Source organism: Oryx dammah, unplaced genomic scaffold, assembly GCF_014754425.2.
Source record: "Oryx dammah isolate SB20612 unplaced genomic scaffold, SCBI_Odam_1.1 HiC_scaffold_5, whole genome shotgun sequence".
Taxonomy (NCBI): Eukaryota; Metazoa; Chordata; class Mammalia; order Artiodactyla; family Bovidae; genus Oryx; species Oryx dammah.
The window spans coordinates 104,682,131-104,701,972 of record NW_024070189.1 but is presented as its reverse complement, the minus strand read 5'-3'; the positions used below and the strand labels follow the sequence as shown (position 1 = coordinate 104,701,972).

The following is a 19,842-nucleotide window of genomic DNA, read 5'->3' as shown; positions in this document are numbered from 1 at the left end:
AGCACCCACTTTGAGTGCCCTGCTTCATGCATCGAACTTGCACTGGTCATCTATTTTACATATGGTAATATACATGCTTCAATGCTATTCTCTCACAATTTCCCACCCTTGCCTTTTCCCACAGAGTCCAAAAGTCTGTTCTTTACATCTGTGTCTCTTATGCTGCCTTGCATATAGGATCATTGATACCATCTTTCTAAATTCCATATACATATGCATTAATATACTGGATTGGTGTTTCTTTTTCTGACTTACTTCACTCTGTATAACAGGCTCTAGTTTCATCCACCTCATCAGAACTGATTCAAATGCGTTCCTTTTTATAGCTGAGTAATACTCCATTCTGTATATGTCTTCTCTTGTGTTGTTAGAAGAGGTAAACTTCAAACTGCAATCTGAAGTCTCATCTGTGGAGTGCCCTGCCGCTGAGGCCCTCTTCCCAACTGGAACTCCAGATTGCTGTTAATGAAAGACTTCTCAGCGTCATGTTTAGGCCTGGATGTTTTTTTAGTTTACCTCTTCCAACAACACAAAAGACATTCCAGATGGTCAATACTGAAATCAGATTGATTATATTCTTTGCAGCTAAAGATGGAGACACTCCATACAGACAGCGAAAACAAGACCAGGAGCTGACTGTGGCTCAGATCATGAACTCCTTATTGCAAAATTCAGACTTAAATTGAAGAAAGTAGGGAAAACCACTAGACCATCCAGGTATGACCTAAATCAAATCCCTTACAGTAGAAATGAGAAATAGATTTAGGGGACTAGATCTGATAGGCAGAGTGCCTGAAGAACTATGGATGGAGGTTCATGAGATTGTACAGAAGGCAGGAATAAAGACCATCCCAGGAAGAAGAAAAGCAAAAAGGCAAATTGTTGTCTGAGGAGGTCTTATAAATAGCTGACCAAAGAAAAGAAGCTAAAGGCAAAGGAGAAAAGGAAAGATATACCCAATTGAATGCACAGTTCCAAAAAATAGCAAAGAGAGATAAGAAAGCCTTCCTCAAGTGATCAATGCAAAGAAATAGAGGAAAACAATAGAATGGGAAAGACTAGAGATATCTTCAAGAAAATTAGAGATACCAAGGGAATATTTCATGCAAAGATAGGCACAAAAAAGGACAGAAATGGTATGGACCTAACAGAAGCAGAAGAGATTAAAAAGAGGTGGCAAGAATACACAGAAGAACTGTACAAAATGACCTTCATGACCCAGATAACCACAATGGTGTGATCACTCACCTAGAGCCAGATATCCTGGAATGCGAAGTCAAGTGGGCCTTAGGAAACATCACTATGAACAAAGTTAGTGGAAGTGATGGAATTCCAGTTGAGCTATTTCAAATCCTGAAAGATGATGCTGTGAAAGTGCTGCACTCAATATGCCAGCAAATTGGAAAACCTCAGCAGTGGCCACAGGACTGGAAAAGGTCAGTTCTCATTCCAATCCCAAAGAGAGGCAATGCAAAAGAATGTTCAAACTACAACACAATTGCACTCATCTCACACACTAGAAAAGTAATGCTCAAAATCCTTCAAGCCAGGCTTTAACAGTACATGAACCGCGACCTTCCAGATGTTCAAGCCGGATTTAGAAAAGGTAGAGGAACCAGAGATCAAACTGCCAACATCTGTTGGATCATCAAAAAAGCAAGAGAGTTCCAGAAAAACATCTACTTCTGCTTTATTGACTATGCCAAAGCCTCTGACTGTGTGGATCACAATAAACTGTGGAACATTCTTAAAGAGATGGGAGTACCAGACCACTTTAACTGCTTCCTGAGAAATCTGTATACAGGTCAAGAAGTAACAGTTAGAACTAAACATGGAACAACAGACTGGTTCTAAATTGGGAAAGGTGTATGTCAAGGCTGTATATTGTCACCCTGCTTATTTAACTTACATGAAGAATACATCATGCAAAATGCTGGACTGGATGAAGCACAAGCTAGAATCAAGATTGCTGGGAGAAATATCAATAACCTCAGATATGCAGATGACACCACCCTTATGGCAGAAAGCAAAGAACTAAAGAGCTTCTTGATGAAATTGAAAGAGGAGAGTGAAAAAGCTGGCTTAAAACTCAACATTCAGAAAACTAAGATCATGGCATCCGGTCACATCACTTCATGGCAAATAGATGGGGAAACGATGGACATAGTGAGAGACGTTATTTTCTTGGGCTCCAAAATCACTGCAGATGGTGACTGCAGCCATGAAATTAAAAGATGCATGCTCCTTGGAAGAAAAGTTATGACCAACCTAGACAGCTAATAAAAAGCATAGACATTACTTTGCTGACAAAGGTCCATCCTAGTCAAAGCTATGGTTTTTCCAGTAGTCATGTATGGATGTGAGCATTGGACCATAAAGAAAGCTGAGTGTTGAAGAATTGGTACTTTTGAACTGTGGAGCTGGATAAGACTCTTGAGAGTCCTTTGGACTGCAAGGAGATCCAACCAATCAATGCTAAAGCAAATCAGTCCTGAATGTTCATTGGAAGGACTGATGCTAAAGCTGAAACTCCAATACTTTGGCCACATAATGCAAAGAACTGACTCACTAGAAGAGACCCTGATGCTGGGAAAGATTGAAGGCAGGAGGAGAAGGGGATCACAGAGGATGAAATGGTTGGATGTCATCACTGACTCGATGGACATGAGTTTGAGCAAGCTCCAAGAGTTGGTGATGGACAGGAAAGCCTGGCATGCTTCAGTCCATGGGGTCACAAAGAGTTAGACATGACTGAGCTGAACTAAATATTTCATTGTATTCCAACTTCCTTATCCATTCATCTGCTGATGGACATCCAGGTTGCTTCCATGTCCTGGCTATCATAAACAGTGCAGCAATGAACACTGGGGTACACGTGTCTCTTTCAATTCTGGTTTCCTCAGTGTGTATGCCCAATAGTGGCACTGCTGGGTTATATGGCAGTTCTATTTCCAATTTTTTAAGGAATTTTCACTCTGTACTCGTAGAGGCTGTCCCAGTTTGCATTTCCACCAACAGCCTGTTACTCTTTTCTATTGTTTCTATTTCTTTTAAAGGTTATATATTGAAATTAAGTTAAATAAACCTCTATTAAATATTGAAATTGCTTATTTGTATGTAATGAGCTGTTTCTTTTGATAACAAATTCTTTGAACCTGAAATGAAAGTAAAACTTTTGGTAAAATGGGTTTTGACACCAGGGAAAATAAGAAGCCTCTGGGCAGGTGATAAGACAGCGGGACTGAGCCTAACCGTCTGGAAACAGGTGGGTGGAAACAGCCGTGCTTCTTTCCAATGCACCCTTGCCATTCATCCTCCTCCAGGCCAAAATGGGTATCAAGATGGGACATGGAAGACTGAGAGGCAAGAAGAGATGAAGGTTATAGGAGAGGGCACATATAGTCTGGTGAGACCAAAAGCCAATTCCCTCACACTTGCAAACAGGCTAGCTCAGCATCCTCCTCAAGACTGACCTGTGACGTCCAGGTGGAAGGAGACCTTCTGGCCCCCGGCCTCGCAGCTATACTCCCCGGCGTCCGCCTTGCCAGCCTGCTGCACCACCAGCCGCCGCCCGCGGCCCGTGGCCTCCACATGCACTTTCGAGCTCGAACTCAGCTTCTTGCCGTCCTTGTACCACGTCACCTCTGTCTGGGCCTGGGCCACCTCGCAGCTCAGCGTGGCACTCGCCCCCGCCACGGTCTGCACTTCACTGTGTGCTGGCTGCTCCTTGGCGAACACCACTGACGGCTCTGGGGACAGAGGGGGATACACAGGATACACATCTCAGTCAGGATGGCAGCCCCGCGCAAAGACGACCTGGATGGGAAGATGGGATTTGGGGTGGTGGCAAGGGGCAGTGGAGCTGGAGACTTCTCAGGCTCTGTACCAGCCCTGTGCTCTGCAGAGGTCCCCTGCCTTTCTCAGCAAAAGTCACACATTTATGCATTCTCCATGTAAACTGGTTCAGTTGGCAGGGGGGCCGTTGGAAAAGACTGGTCCTTTGTGCATGGCATCTGCAGATTCACGAGGCAAGTGTTCCCCAACCTTCCTAGATGGTGCCCCAGTCTTCCCCATATGGTTATGCAGGGAACGTTTCACCTGCAGTCCACAGAGATGTCTTGGGCTCAGCACCCATGCCTATTCATACTGTTGTTAACTTGCACACTTGCACCTCCCTATGGTCTTGTCCTTCACTGTCTGAGGAGTGGAGAAACTGACCACCTTTACCATTAGGACTGGGTTCGCCATTACTGTTTTCTTCCTGGTGACACTATTCAAATCCAAACTGGTGGGTCATCACGGGTGCATTCCTAGCCTTCCTCTATGAGGCCAGACTCTTTCCCACAGTACTGTGTAAGCCATGTTCTCATCTGCAGCAAGTGAGACTTGCTGAGGCTCCACCCTCACCTACTCTCACTGTTGGCAAACTGATGGGATCGAGTGCACTTCCTGAGATGCTCTTTTGCATTTTTTTCTAATGCTCAAAGTAAAAAACCCTTTCTGATGTTTTCGCTCAACAGTGTTTGCTCTTCTACGTTGTCACTGATCAAAGTTTGTGCCTTATTTTCAATTGCAGTGTCTGTCATTTATTTGTTCATTTGAAGGACCTGTTTATTTATATATATTTAAATGCTAGGCACTGACAAGTATGTGTGTTCTAAATATCTTCCATATCTGTGTGGTTTACCTTTTACGAACTTATGCTATCTTCTGGTGAATCTTCATGTTTAGTTTTAATATAGTCAAGTATTTCAAATTTGTTTCAGTATGATTGAGAGCTTCTAAGTGGTGCAAGTGACAAGGTATCTGCCTGCCGATGCAGGAGACGCAAGAGACCGGGGTTCAGTACCTGGGTCAGGAAGATCCTCTGGAGAAGGAGACAGCACCCCACTGTTGGTTAGCGAACATTCTGAGAAATCATTCTCTACCCTTAAATAATTAAAATCATCTATGTTTTCAGCTAAGAGTTTTATGAGAAGTTCCTTTGTGGCACAGTGGAGAGGAATCTGCCTGCCAATGCAGGGGACACAGGAAGACTTCACGTGTGAGCTCTAAGAGCAACCAAACCCATGTGCCACAACTGCTGAACTCAAGCTCTAGAACCCAGAAGCTGCAACTGCTGAGCCCGTGGGCCACGACCACCGAAACCTGTGCACTCTAGGGCCCATGAGCTGCAAGTACCGAGCCCGTGGGCCACGACCACTGAGACCTGTGCACTCTAGGGCCCATGAGCTGCAAGTACCGAGCCCACGGGCCATGACCACTGAGACCTGTGCACTCTAGGGCCCACGAGCTGCAACTACCGAGCCCGTGGGCCACGACCACGGAAACCTGCGCACTCTAGGGCCCACGGGCTGCAACTACCGAGCCTGCAGGCCACAACCACTGAGACCTGTCAACTCTAGGGCCCACGGGCTGCAACTACTGAGCCCGTGGGCCACAACCACTGAGACCTGCGCACTCTAGGGCCCACGGGCTGCAACTACCGAGCCTGCAGGCCACAACCACCAAAACATGTGCACTCTAGGGCCCACGGGCTGCAACTACCGAGCCTGTGGGCCATGACCATGGAATCCTGTGCACTCTAGGGCCCACGAGCTGCAACTACCAGGCCTGTGGGCCACGACCACTGAAACAAGTGCACTCTAGGTCCCACAAGCTGCAACAACCAAGCCCGTGGGCCACGACCACGGAATCCTGTCCACTCTAGGGCCCATGAGCTGCAAGTACTGAGCCTGAGTGCTGCAACTTCTGCGCCTGCCTCCTGCAACTACTGAAGCCTGTGTGCCTAGAGCCTGTGCTCTACAACAAGAAAAGTGACTCAGTGAGAAGCCTATGCACAGCAGTGAAGAACAGCCCCTGCTGACTGCAGACAAAGTCCACATCCAGCAACAAAGACCTAACCCAACCAAAGACAAATAAATAATTTTTTTAAAAGAATTGTAAAATTTTCCCTTCTATTCCCTTCAATTCCAAAAGGAGCTGACTATGTGTGGGATGAGTTACAAGTCTGATCTTTTTTTTTTCCTATTGATTTACTACAGTTGAATGTTTAAGTACCATTTATTAAGAACATGCTGTCTTTCCCCTTGCACTATCCCACAGTTTTCTTTTAAAAAGAAGGGGAATGTGGTCATCCACTCATCGGTCTGTGTCTGGGATCCCTATTCTGGTCCTTGGGTCTCAATACCTGTCCTTGCAACAAGACACTACTGTGTTCATTACTGTAGCTTTCTAACAGTATTGATATCTAGTATAGCAGATAACTCTCCTTTTGTTCTTCAAGAGTGAATTCACTGTACATGGTCTTTGAAATTTATATGTCAATTTTCAAAGGCCTACTAAACAAACATTTATTTGAATTTTAATGGGTATTGAACGTTTTATTCTTCAATTGATTTGTACCCAACATTTTAGAACTTCTTGACTGTCTCTTAAATTTTTTTAACTTCTCCCTGCTCTTACAGAACCTTTCAGCTCATTTATTAGACTTGGAATTAGATATTGATCCTTTTCATGCCATTGTAACTTTCAAAATTTCATTTTCGAGATGTCTGCTACTATTTTTAGACATGGAAGTGTTCTTTTCATACTGGTTTTTTACATGGTAATTATTTTTAACTATCTTATTATGTTGCATATTTTATCTTTTGGATAAATCATATTATCCATGAATTCCACTTTTGCTTTTTCACACTTTTATATCTTTCACTTTATTTTTGTCCTAACTGTGTTTTAGAATGTTGGACAAAAGCAGTTAACAGTTGGCTTCCTTGTCTGGTTTCCTATCTCATAAGAATAGCTTTAAAACTCATTTTGTGTACAGATAGCTGGTTTGCCTGCGGCATTGTTTATCAAATTAAGAAAGAATTGCTTTCTGTATAATTCATAAAGAATTTTATGGCATGATTTGAAGCTAACTTTATAAAACATTTCTTCTGTATTTAAAATACCAAATCTTATCAAATACTTTATTCTGCATATCATGAACAGATTGCTTGCCAACGTTTGTAGTGTGTAAAGAACCTTGTATTTCTGGAGTATGACTTTCATCATAGCATATTACCAATTTCCCTCTTATTATATTATTAATTTTGATATTTTGTTCCAGATTTTGGCTTTGATATCCATAATAGATCAGTCTACAATTTTAATTCTTACTACTTTCCCTGTCAGAGACTGGTATCAATGTTACATCATCAACATGAAACAGAGATTGTATCTCCTTTTACTGTTCTCTAAAAAATTCTCCGTGAACAAGACTTTTTTCCCAAAGTATTCCATATAATATGCCAGTGGAACTACTAGGACTAGATCCATGAGAAGATTTTTCATTACAGTTTCAATTACTTTAAAGGTTTTAGGACTATTTAAGTAGTTGAATGTTTCCTGAGTCACTTTTCATAGAGATTTCCAAGAAACTAATCAATTTGTAAAAGCTTTCATATTTATTGCCATGAAAAAATTGTCTATTCTCCTAAAATACCATTTAAAAAAATATATGCATGCTGGTATAGGAGAAGCTACCATTCCTGTCCAAATCTAAATATATAAATCAGACTCCAAGCAGAATTCTGACTCAGAATGTTCTAACAGAAGACATAATAAAATCAGTATTTGCTTTGAAATTACCTAGATTTTGTTATATGCAGATGCACAGATAACTTCTAATCCCATGTATAAGGAAGAAAGAGTGTCTAGAACACTTAAAATTTTGGTAATCCATAGTTCAGTATTGAGATAAATCAAGTACAAGTGTTGCACCTGCCGCTGCTGCTAAGTCGCTTCAGTCATGTCTGGCTCTGTGCGACCCCATAGACGGCAGCCCACCAGGCTCCCCCGTCCCCGGGATTCTCCAGGCAAGAACACTGGAGTGGGTTGCATTTCTTTCTCCAATGCGTGAAAGTGAAAAGTGAAAGTGAAGTCACTTAGTCGCGTCCAACCCTTCGCGACCCCATGACTGCAGCCCACCAGGCTCCTCCTTCCATGGGATTTTCCAGGAAAGAGCACTGGAGTGGGGTGCCATCACCTTCTCGGGTGTTGCACCTAGTGTGATGAAATTCAACCATCTCTCCTAGTGTGAACCCACACGCATTGCTGGGTGGGGCATCTAGGAGCTGTCAGGCCAGCCAAGAGGAGCAAATTCACATACCCACAGTTGAAAGGCATCTGGTTTACATCAGACTCCAACTGCAAGACAGAACCAGAGGCCCAGACACCAGGGAACACCCAGACGACCCTGGGCAGATGCTGGGAACTGACGACCGTGCATCACTGTGTGGAAACGCCACTCTGGCTTTACAGAACATCCTTCTCCCTTCTGTTCACACCCTCCCATCCAGCGCCCTTTGCCCAGCCTTGGGTATGAAAATGGGGGTGGGAGGACAGAAGACCAAAAGAGATGAAGTCTAGGGGAAAGATCACTGGGTCTGTCAGGGGTGCAAGCCCATCCCATCACCTCCACATGAGGCTAACTTACTACCTCCAAACTGACCTGTGACGTCCAGGTGGAAGGAGACCTTCTGGCCCCCGGCCTCGCAGCTGTACTCTCCGGCGTCCGCCTTGCCCGCCTGCTGCACCACCAGCTGCCTGGTGCAGCCCTTGGCTTCCACACGCACTTTCGAGCTCGAACTCAGCTTCTTCCCATCCTTGTACCACGTCACCTCCGTCTGGGCCTGGGCCACCTCGCAGCTCAGCGTGGCACTCGCCCCCGCCACGGCCTGCACTTCACTGCGTGCCGGCTGCTCCTTGGCGAACACCACCGACGGCTCTGGGGACAGAGGGGGATACACAGGGTCAGAGACCCCATCTCAGTCAGGAGGGCAGCCCCGCGCAAAGACGACCTGGATGGGGAGCTGGTGGTCGGGTGGGAAGGAGGCACAGAGCTGGAGACTTCTCCAGGTTCGGCACCAGCCTGATGCCCTGAAAGGACCCCCTGCCTTTTTCAGCAATGAGAGGCACAATTGGCACATTCTCCCATGGACTCCTGTAAGCTGGTCTTAGGGTGCAGGCGCTGCTGGAAAATACTTCTCCTCTGCTTATGGCATCTGTAGAGTCATGAAGCAAGTGTCCCCCAACCTTCTCATATGGTGCCCTGCCATCTCCCCCGTGGTTACGCGGGGAAGTTTTCACCTGCAGTCCACAAAGACGTCTCAGGCTTGGCACCCTTGCCTGCTCTTACTATTGTTAACTTGTGGCCATCCGCTGGGAGTGCCTGCACACTCTGATGGCTGTCTGTGTCGCTGTCTGAGGAATAAAGAAGCGGATCACCCTTCCCCTTAGCGCTGGGTTTGCCATCACTGTTCTCTTCTTGTTGGTGACGCTAGTCAAGCCTGTTGCCCACTTGCCCGTAGTAGGCTCTCTCTTTCCTCCATTCAGCTCTGGCCACTCCTTTCCATTTAAAAACAGGAGAATGATGAGACAGCTAAGTTTTAAGGATATTCCCAACTGCGTGGTTGGCATTTTAACTCTCTGACTCAGTCCTCTGATAAGCCAGAGCTGTTCCTTCCAACAGTGTCATAATGTCCAATAGGCCTTGGAGTCTGGATCATTTGTGTTCTATTTAAGAAATCTCTCCTTACCCTAAGTCTTCAAAGAAGACCATTTATCATCTGAGGGTTGGGGGTTTACCTTTTACACTAAGATTTCTAATCACTATGAGGTGACTTGTGTGTGTTACGTGGATTGCTAGTACAATTTAATTTTCCATATGATTCAGCGGACCAAGCACTGTTTACCTACACAGCATCCTTCTCGACCTCTCCAACAGACAACATGGAAACCAACGGAAGACACAGGCGTAGGGAGCGGTGGCACAGGAGTCTGTTTATGAAGAGCTCTTCCGAGCTCCCTGTTCTGTTGCTCTGATGTGGTAACTATTCCTGTACTGGGATCCCCTGATCGTTAAAACTGCATTCTTACGGTAATCCCTGACATTAGATACAGTGAATGCTCACACTGTGCTATTTCTTCAAGAAAACAAACCATTGGCTGGACAGTGCCTTTGCAATCTGCCTGTTATTCTTCCTTCCGAACACCCTAAACACACATTTGGTTTGATTTTGATTGTTAATAAATATCTTTGATTTTTTCCCTCCAGATTTCAATCCAACTCTTGCAATCTCGTCTCTCAAGAATCTTATGTAATTTCCCCACATGCAATCTTATGTAATTTCCCCAGTGTGTGGGGAAATTACCAACTTTTATCAGACCTGAAAATAGAAATGTGGCACCACTGTGCTAGTCTAACTCTTTCACACAAATTTCTTATTCCAAGCATTCCTTGCCAGGACTCAGATGTAGAAATGTTTTCCGCATATTGATTTTTTTACACACTAATCCTACTCAAGAATCATACACAGTCTAGTAATTTATCATTGAAATTATCTGAGCTGATTATCATGTCAATCTGCAAATTCCACCTTGATTTTGATTTTTTCAAAACTGTTTGCCAGTGGTTTTATTCTCCTCCTTCCTGAACTCGGTGGTTAGACTGGCCTAAGTGGGCCATCCCACACACCAAAGATCTCCCGGGACGTCCTAAGCAGGATGTTGCTGTCACTACTGTTGTTTTGTAGGAAGTTTACAACATTAAAAAAAGAACATTTTTACATAGCTCACTAAGAATTTTAAAACAGGAATTTATTTGTTCAATATTATCAAACTGTTTATCTCTCCCATTTAATCAACCACTTGATTCTCTATTCATGGATATGATGACATCTTTTTTCATTCAATCTCTTAGTGTCAAGCTTTCTGTCTATTACCATGGCCAAAGTTAAACCCAAAGTGCAAGCCTGGACTAGGATCGCTGATCTCTACCCTCAGATACATGACTGAATCCATTTTGATAACATTTAATTTGTGATTTGGGCCTGAATATTCACAGTATACTGGTCAGAAATTTCATTCTCTCTTCTTTCGCTGTGTGATTTTTGTTGATGTTATGTCCTGTACATGAAGAGAGTTGCTTTCCTGTACATGAAGAGGGTACTTTCTTTTTCCCTTCTAGGATCATCTTCACAAGAATGGAGTAACCGCTTTCCAAGTAGTTATTTACGGTGTACCAGAGAACTATGGGCTGAGAAGACTTTTCACTATTGGTCTTAACGACTGACAAGTTATACAACTCCTTGACTTTTCTCGATCTTCTTTTGTCCATTTTCACATAGTTTCCTGGGATCTAGCCACATTTTACAATATTCCAATACTTTTATCTTAGAATAGTCACTGACACTTTCTGAAACAACTAACCATGTGAGATCTCAAGTGGCTGTACAAACCTGTGAATATACAAACCTTACGCTGGCATGCTCCCAAACTGATATGTGTTGGCACCTAGGGGTCAGTGTGGGATGGCAGCCCACCTCTATTTCCCATGAAGACATTTTTTCCCAGAAGAAGAATAACCTGATTGCTTAGACTATCCTATGTTCTAGCCACAAGGAACACACACTCACTGACCATTTGGAATACAGAACAAAATAAAGACTGCTTTGCCAGTCAGAGGCTGTGAGGATAGTGACTCCTCATGAGCAAAAACTACTGATGTGGTAGGAGTGCCTTTATCCTTTCCATTCCCATACCCATCAGTAACATCCAGGGAATATTGACCTGGGTCATCCAACCTTCTGAAGCCAGTGGAGAAACCATATTTTATCTAGGATGATCACCCTGAATAGCACTGGTGACTATACATATCACCCTTTCTAATTCCCTTTTCAAGGACGTGACAAGAAAACATGGGCCAATTTCTTGCTACCTACAGGCAGTAAGAGCTTCCACATCAAGCAAAAGGGAGGAAGGGCCTCCCAGAAACCTAATATTTGACCATTCAAAGTTCACTCCTGAGATAATTCCAAGGTCACGTGGCCAATGTTCCCCTCTCCCCACAAAATAAATGATGATTTTTGATGAATTTTTGATGAATCTGGGATTCATCAAATTGAAACAGCTCAGACCAACCAAGAATCTACACAAGGTCCTGGATGAGGGCAAGTGGTGGCTGTCAGAAAAGACATCCGATGAGAAGAAAGTCACACATCCCCACATCTACTCCAGCCCCAAGCTTCAGGGAGAGTCAGGGTCCTGACACAGCAACAACAGGATCGTTCTGGGCAGATGCTAAGACAGTGTGACTGAGCCCCCCTGCCTGGAAACAGGTAGAAAGAAACAAGCCCTCTTCTTTCAACCCCCACCCTCCTCTCCATCCACCCACCCCGAGCCCAGACAGGTGTCAAGGTGGGGCATGGGAGACGGGCAGATATGAAGAGATAAAAGCACCAGGTAAGCGCTCACACATCTGGTGAGGCTGGAAGCGAGTCCCCTCATCACCTGCAAACAGGCTAGCTCAGCGCCCTCCTCCAGGACTGACCTGTGACGTCCAGGTGGAAGGAGACCTTCTGGCCCCCGGCCTCGCAGCTGTACTCCCCGGCGTCCGCCTTGCCCGCCTGCTGCACCACCAGCCGCCTGGTGCAGCCCTTGGCTTCCACACGCACTTTTGAGCTCGAACTCAGCTTCTTGCCGTCCTTGTACCACGTCACCTCTGTCTGGGCCTGGGCCACCTCGCAGCTCAGCGTGGCACTCGCCCCCGCCACGGCCTGCACTTCACTGCGTGCCGGCTGCTCCTTGGCGAACACCACCGACGGCTCTGGGGACAGAGCGGGATACATGGGGTCAGAGACACCGTCTCAGTCAGGATGGCAGCCCCGCGCAAAGAAGACCTGGATGGGGAGGTGGGGTGTGGGGTGATGAGAAGGGGCAATGGGGCTGGAGACTTCTGCTGACTCGGCACCAGCCCTGTGTCCTGAAGAGGACACCTGAGTTTCTCAGCAAAAGACTTACAATTTAAGCATTCTCCCATGGGTCCTTTTGAGCTGGTCCAGGGGGAGCCATTGGAAAAGACTCCCTGCTCCTGGCTTCAGCAGGGTCATGAAGCAACTGTTCCCCAACCTTCCTAGATGGACCCACAGTCTTCTCCCTACTATTATGCAGGGCTTTTCACCGGCAGTCCATGGAGTTGGTTCAGCATCCTTTCCTGTTCTTCCTGTTGTCAGCTGACGGCAATCTGCTGGGAGTGCTTACACCTCCCCGTGGTTCTTTTTACACCACATGGGGACTGAGGAAGCTGAACCCCTTTTCCCTTAGCACTGGATTCACTCACTATGACTGTGTTCTCCTTCCTAGGAACACTATTCAAAGCTTTTCACAACTACCGATAGTATGCTCTCTCTTTTCTTGCTTCACCTCTGGCTGCTCCTTATCCATTTAAACACCAGAGAACGTCATAGGATTTAAGAATCTTTCCAACTATGTGACTACCATTTTTACTCTTTGATCGATTCCTCTGATAAATCAAACTTTTTCCTTTCAATAGTTTTCACAACTTCTCTTTCATTGTAGAGCACTGTGTTCTATTTAAGAAATCTTTCCTTACCTTAAATCTTTAAAAATATCATCTGAGGGTCTTTTGGGTTTTACCTTTTACGCTGAGGTTTCTAATTTACTACAAGTCTACTTGTGTGTGTGGTGTGAATTGCTATTACAACTTAAGTTTTCTGCATAGTTTTCAGTGATGCAACCACAATATTTGAAGACCATATCCTTTCTCAACTTCTCTGATAGACCACAGAGTAACAAATGGAACATGCAGAAGGTCGGGAAGGAGGATGGCTGGTGCAGGAATCCATTCATGCAAGGAACTGTTTCTGAGCTCACTATCCTGCTCCTCGGCACTGGAATCCCCTTATCTTGAAACCTGCAGCCTTATGATAATTTCTAACATTCAGTTCAGTTCAGTCGCTCAGTCGTGTCCGACTCTTTGCGACCCCATGAATCGCAGCACGCCAGGCCTCCCTGTCCATCACCAACTCCCGGAGTTCACTCAGACTCATCCATCAAGTCCGTGATGCCATCCAGCCATCTCATCCTCTGTCGTCCCCTTCTCCTCCTGCCCCCAATCCCTCCCAGCATCAGTCTTTTCCAATGAGTCAACTCTTCGCATGAGGTGGCCAAAGTACTGGAGTTTCAGCTTTGGCTACCAGTAAATGCTCCCTCTGAACATTCTTCAAGAAAACAGCATATTGACTGTATCATACCTCTGGAATCTGCCTGCTATTCTTTCATCTGACAATCAGAAACATATTTTGTTCCATCTTGATTTTTAATAATAATTTTTGATTTATCCCTCAGACTTCTACCCATCTATTTCAACCTCTGCCTCTCAAAAATCTTGAATAATTTCCCCACACACATCCTCCTAGCAACTTCTATCAGACCTGAAATCAGACTCATGCTACAATTATACTACTCTAACTCTTTCACACAAATTTCATATGCCAAGCATTCTTCGCCAGGACTTGTAGGCAGAAATGTTTTCTGCATATTGATTTTTTACATACTAATTCTACTCTAGAATTATACACAGTCTAATAATTTATCTCTGAGATTGTCTGAGTTAATCATCACATCATCAGCAAATTTCACTTTGAGTTTTTCAGAACTGTTTGCTGTTGATTTTATTTCCTCGTTACTCAACTCAGTGGTTGGAGAGCCCACATTTATCATCTCTCACATCAAATATTTCCAGACACACCTTGCTGTTTTTGTTGTTGTTGAATGAATTATATAATGTTAATTTTTAAAAAGAATACTTTTATACATTTGCTAATAATTTTATGGCAGGAACTGGTGATCAGTATTATCAACATTTTTTTCTTAGTATATAACATTCAAGTTTAATCAACCATCTGATTTGTACTCATGGAGATTAGGTCAAGATAGCAGAGTGGATGTGCACTCACCTCCTCCTGGAAGAGAACCAAAATCACAACTGTTGAACAACCATCAGCAGGACTAGGCTTGAACTCACCAATAAAGACACCCCAAGTCCAAAGACAAAGGAGAAGCCACAACAAGATGGTAGGAGGGGTGCAGTCATGATAAAAGAAAATCCCATATCCACCAGGAGGGCAACCCACGGTCTAGAAAACAATTCTACCACAGAGGTTCTCCCACTGTTGTGAAGGTGCTGAGCCCCACATCAGGCTTCCCACCCTTGGGATCTGCCAAGGAGACTACTAATCCCCAGGGAATCTAACCTGAAGGATTTGACTGCAGATTTCCAAAGGCCCTGGGGAAACAGAAGCTCCACTCCTGGAGGGCATACACAAAATCCTGGGCATATCAGGACCCGGGGGAAAGGAGCAGTGACCCCACAGGAGATGGAACCAGACCTGCCTGCTAGCATTAGAGGGTGCCCTGCAGAGGTGTGGGTTGGCAGTGGCTCACCACGGAAATAACAGTACTGACAGCAGCTGTCCAAGGAAGTACCTGCAGGCGTGAGCCCTCCTGGAGGTCTTTGCCATTAGCCCTACCCTAGAGCCCGCGGATACAAGGCAAGAATCACCTCAGGTCAAAAACTAACAGAGAGGGAGCGCAGACCTACCCATGAGCAAACAAGCGGATTGAAGTTACTGAACGCTGCCCTGCAAACCAGAGCAAGACCCAATTCTACCCACCATCAGTCTATACCATCAGGAAGTTTGCATAAGCCTCTTAGATAGCCTCATCCACCAGAGGTTAGACAACAGAAGCACAACACTCTTAAAGTGATGGAAGAGAAGAAACTATAACCAAAAATACTCTACACAGCAAGGCTCTACTTCTGATTTCACGGAGAAATCAAAAGCTTTTCAGACAAGAAAAAGTTAAGAGAATTCAGCACCACCAAATCAGCCTTATAGCAAATGCTAAAGGAACTTCTCTAGGCAGGAAATGCAAAAGAAGGAGAAGACCTACAAAACAAATTAAAACAATTAAGAAAATGGGAACAGGAGCATACATATTGATAACTGCCTTAAATGTAAATGGAATAAATGCATCAACCAAAAGACACAGACTGGTTGAGTGGATACAGAAACAAGACCCGTGCATATGCTGTCAAGAGACCCATCTCAGACTGAAAGTGAGGGGATGGAAAAAGATATTCCCTGCAAATGGAAATCATAACAAAGCTGGAGTGGTCATGCTCAGACAAAACAGATTTTAAAATAAAGACTGTTATAAGAGATAAAGAAGGACACTACATAATGATTAAAGTTCAGTTCAGTTCAGTCGCTTAGTTGTGTCCGACTCTCTGTGACCCCATGGACTGCAGCACACCAGGCTTCCCTGTCCATCACCAACTCCCGGAGCTTACTCAAACTCATGTTCATCAAGTTGGTGATGCCATCCAACCAGCTCATCTAATCTAATGATCAAAGGATCAATCTAAAAAGAAGATATAACAATTGTATATATATATGCATCCAACATAGGAGCATATCAATATATAAGGCAAATACTAACAACCATAAAGGGAAAAATCAATAGTAACATAATAATAGTGGGGGACTTAACACACCTCTTTTGTCAATGGGCAGATCATCCAGGCAGAAAATTAACAGGAAACACAGGCCTTAAATCACACATTAGACCACATGGACTTAATTGATATTTACAGAGCATTTCATCCAAAAGCACCAAACTACACATTCTTCTCAAGTGCACTCAGAACATTCTCCAGGATTGACCATATGCTGGGCCACAAGATGAGCCTTGGAAATTTAAGAAACCTGAAATAATCTTTTCAATGAAAGCATTTCAAAACTGAAAGCACCTTTTCCAATACCGATGCTATGGGATTAGAAATAAACTACAAGGAAAAAAAAAACTATTAAAAATAGAAACACATGGAGGCTAAACAATATGCCACTGAACAGCCAATGAATCAGTAAAGAAATCAAAGAGGAAATCAAAAAATATCTAGAGACAAGTGAAAGTGAAACCACAATGATCCAAAACCTGTGGGAAGCAGCAAAAGCAGTTCTAAGAGGGAAGTTTATAGCAATACAGTCTTACCTCAAGAAACAAGAAAAATCTCATGTTGATGTATGGCAAAACCAATACAGTATTGTAAAGTAAAAAAAATTAAAAAAAAAGAAAAATCTCAAATAAACAACCTAACTCTATACCTAAAACAATTAGAGAAAGAAGAACAAACAAAATCTAAATTTAGCAAAGAAGAAATAAATCCTAAAGATTAGAGTAGAAATAAGTGAAAAAGAGACAAAGAAAATGATGGCAAAGATCAATGAAACTAAAGGCTAGTTCTTTGAAAAGATAAAGAAAATTGGTAAACCTTTAGCCAGATTCATCAAGAAAATCAAATCAATAAAATCAGAATGAAAATGAAGAAGTTACATCAGACACCACAGAAATACAAAGGATCATAAGAGACTACTACAAGCAACTGTATGCCAATAAAATGAACAGCTTGGAAGACATGGACAAATTCTTAGAAAGGAACAATCTCCCAAGACTGACTGTACTCATGGAGACAATCATGTCTGTCTGCATTCAGTCTCTCAAAGTCGAGCTTTCTATCTATTAACGTTGTCAAGGTTAACTCCAAAGTGCAATCCTGGACTTGGACTTCCATCAGTGATCTCTAACCCTTGGATACATCGCTGAATTCCTTCTGCTAACATTTAATTTACAGTTTTGGCCTTGTTACTCATAGCACACTGGTCTCAAATTTCATTCTTCCTTCCTTTCTTGTGTGATTTTGGTACTGATGTTATGTTCACGGAGAGAGTTACAGAGTCTATCTCCTTTATCTTTCTCTAGGCCCAAATCCACAAGCATGGAAGAATACTTTTCCCGTTTTGTACAGTTTACCAGAGAACTATGGGGCTGAGAAAACTTATCATTATTGGTCCTACTGATTGACAAGTCATGCAACTCTTCAACTCTTCTCTATCTTCTCGTGCCCATTTTCATAGTTTACTAGGATTTAGCCACATTTCACAACTGCTCAATGCTTTTACCTTAGAATACTCTAACATGCTCTGAAAACCACATCTTCCAAGGATGCATGGTGGGGTCTGGGGTATATACACACACCCACAAATCTTCCTATCTGCCATGTTCAAAAAGTGTTAGATGTTCAGACCTACAAGTGAATGGAGGATGGCGGCCCACCCCTATTCGACATGAAGGCTCTCTTCCAGTTCTTAGACGGCCTAAGAATTGGAAGGCTGTCTTCCAATTCTTCTGCTTCATGGCTGAAACAGAGATACTCACTGACCATCTGTTAGGGAAATTAAATGAAAGTAATTTAGTTCAGGCTTCAAAGACAAGAAAGCAAAGTAGACCTCTGACCATGCTTCTGACCTGCCCAGACATAGGCCTGACTATGTGTCAGATGTGAGTACAAGCCCAGCAGCACCATAGATAAGAGAGAGGGCAGATCAAGGGATTCTTGAGCCCTGGAGGGTGTCTGGCCGAAGTTTAACAACCTTCCAAGCTTTGCAAAACAGCTTTGTAAAACATGATTAACATAAAACCAAAGCTGCAATTTACTCCTTTGCAGCCAGGCATTATAAACGGGAACCCCCAAACTGTAATCTGAAGCCTCACCCATGGAGCAGATAAGCTGCCTGAGACATGTTCCCAACTGAGACTTGAGAGCACTGTTAAATGGGATTTCCTAGCGCTGTTTGAGTCCGGATGTCAGTAAAAACACAATTTGGTGATGTATGTACTGTTACCCTCCTTTACTCTTCTATTTCTCTTTTCTTGTAATGGTTGTTTATTGAAAGTTGTTTATTGAGCTTTCCTGGTGGCTCAGATGGTAAAGAGTCTGCCTGCTGTGCAGGAAATCCAGGTTCGATATCTGGGTTGGGAAGATCCCCTGGAGAAGGAAATAGCAACCCACTCGAGTACTCTTGCCTAGAAAATCCCATGAATGGAGGAACCATGGGGTCTCAAAGAGCAGTCAAACAAGACTGAGCGATTTCACTTCTTCTTATTGAAAGTAAGACAGATAATTCTCTATTAAATATCGAAATTGTGTATTTGTGTATAACAAGTGGTTTCTTTTGTTAACGAATCCTTAAAACCTGAAACAAAAATTAAAACTTTCAGCAAAACACCATTAGGAAAACAGAACAAAATAAAAGACTGCTTTGCTGGTCAGAGGCTGCTAGGACAGTAATTCCTCATTAGCAAAGCCTACTAATGTAGCAGAAGCAAATTTTTCCTTTCCATCCCTAAATTTGTCAATGTAATGCCAAGGGGAATACTGACTCAGAACATCCAAATCATTTGCAGACAATGCAAAATCACATCTGATATAAGAAGACCACCCTAAATAAGACAGGTGACTCTCCACCAATCATCCTTCCTTTCTTCTCTTTGCAAGGGTGACGAGAAAACATGGACCAATTTCTTGGTACCTACAGGCAACTGGGACCTCTACATCTGGGAAAAGGAAGGAAGGACCATCCAGAAACTTAAAAATTGAATTTCAAGTAGGACTGTGTGACCAGTATCTCCCCTAATCCGGGAAAAATGAAACTGTATCACCTCAGGCAAACGAAGAACCTGTATGAGGTGTCAGATTAGGGCATGTGGTGGCTGTCAAGAAAGACATATGATGGGAGGAGAGTCACGTATCTCTAGGTCTACATCAGTCCCAAAGTATCGACACTAGGAACAGGAAGACTCAGGGCATATGCTAAGACACTGCGGCCGAGCCTTACTGAATGCAAAAAGTGGAGAGACACAGCCACACTTCTCCAGGCACACCCTCCCCAGTCTTCCCCCCCAGGCTCACATGGGTATCCGTGCAGGACACGGAAGACAGGGAGCCTTGAGAGATGAAGGTCACAGGCAAGGGCACACAAGTCTGGTGAGGCTGGAAACGGGTCCCCTCATCACCTGCATATGGCTTAGCTCAGCGCCCTCCTCCAGGACTGACCTGTGACGTCCAGGCGGAAGGAGACCTTCTGGCCCCCGGCC

The 19,842-nt window shown here is 43.8% G+C and overlaps 1 protein-coding gene across 15 annotated transcripts in view; it reads right to left on the bottom strand.

Moving 5' to 3' along the window:
* OBSCN (obscurin, cytoskeletal calmodulin and titin-interacting RhoGEF) overlaps positions 1 to 19,842 on the bottom strand; it is a 211,153-nt gene that overhangs the window by 157,464 nt on the left and 33,847 nt on the right. For 10 of the 15 annotated variants that reach the window (XM_040241284.1, XM_040241286.1, XM_040241289.1 and 7 more), the window contains exons 9-11: positions 12,374 to 12,649; positions 8,495 to 8,770; positions 3,474 to 3,749 (exon numbers count right to left, since the gene is read on the bottom strand). The exons of 1 other annotated variant lie outside the window; for it this stretch is intronic. In XM_040241284.1, the coding sequence (XP_040097218.1) occupies positions 3,474 to 3,749; positions 8,495 to 8,770; positions 12,374 to 12,649 (828 nt within the window). The remainder of the gene's footprint in view (positions 1 to 3,473; positions 3,750 to 8,494; positions 8,771 to 12,373; positions 12,650 to 19,842) is intronic. 4 more of the 15 variants (XM_040241287.1, XM_040241288.1, XM_040241290.1 and 1 more) reach the window with 4 other exon arrangements.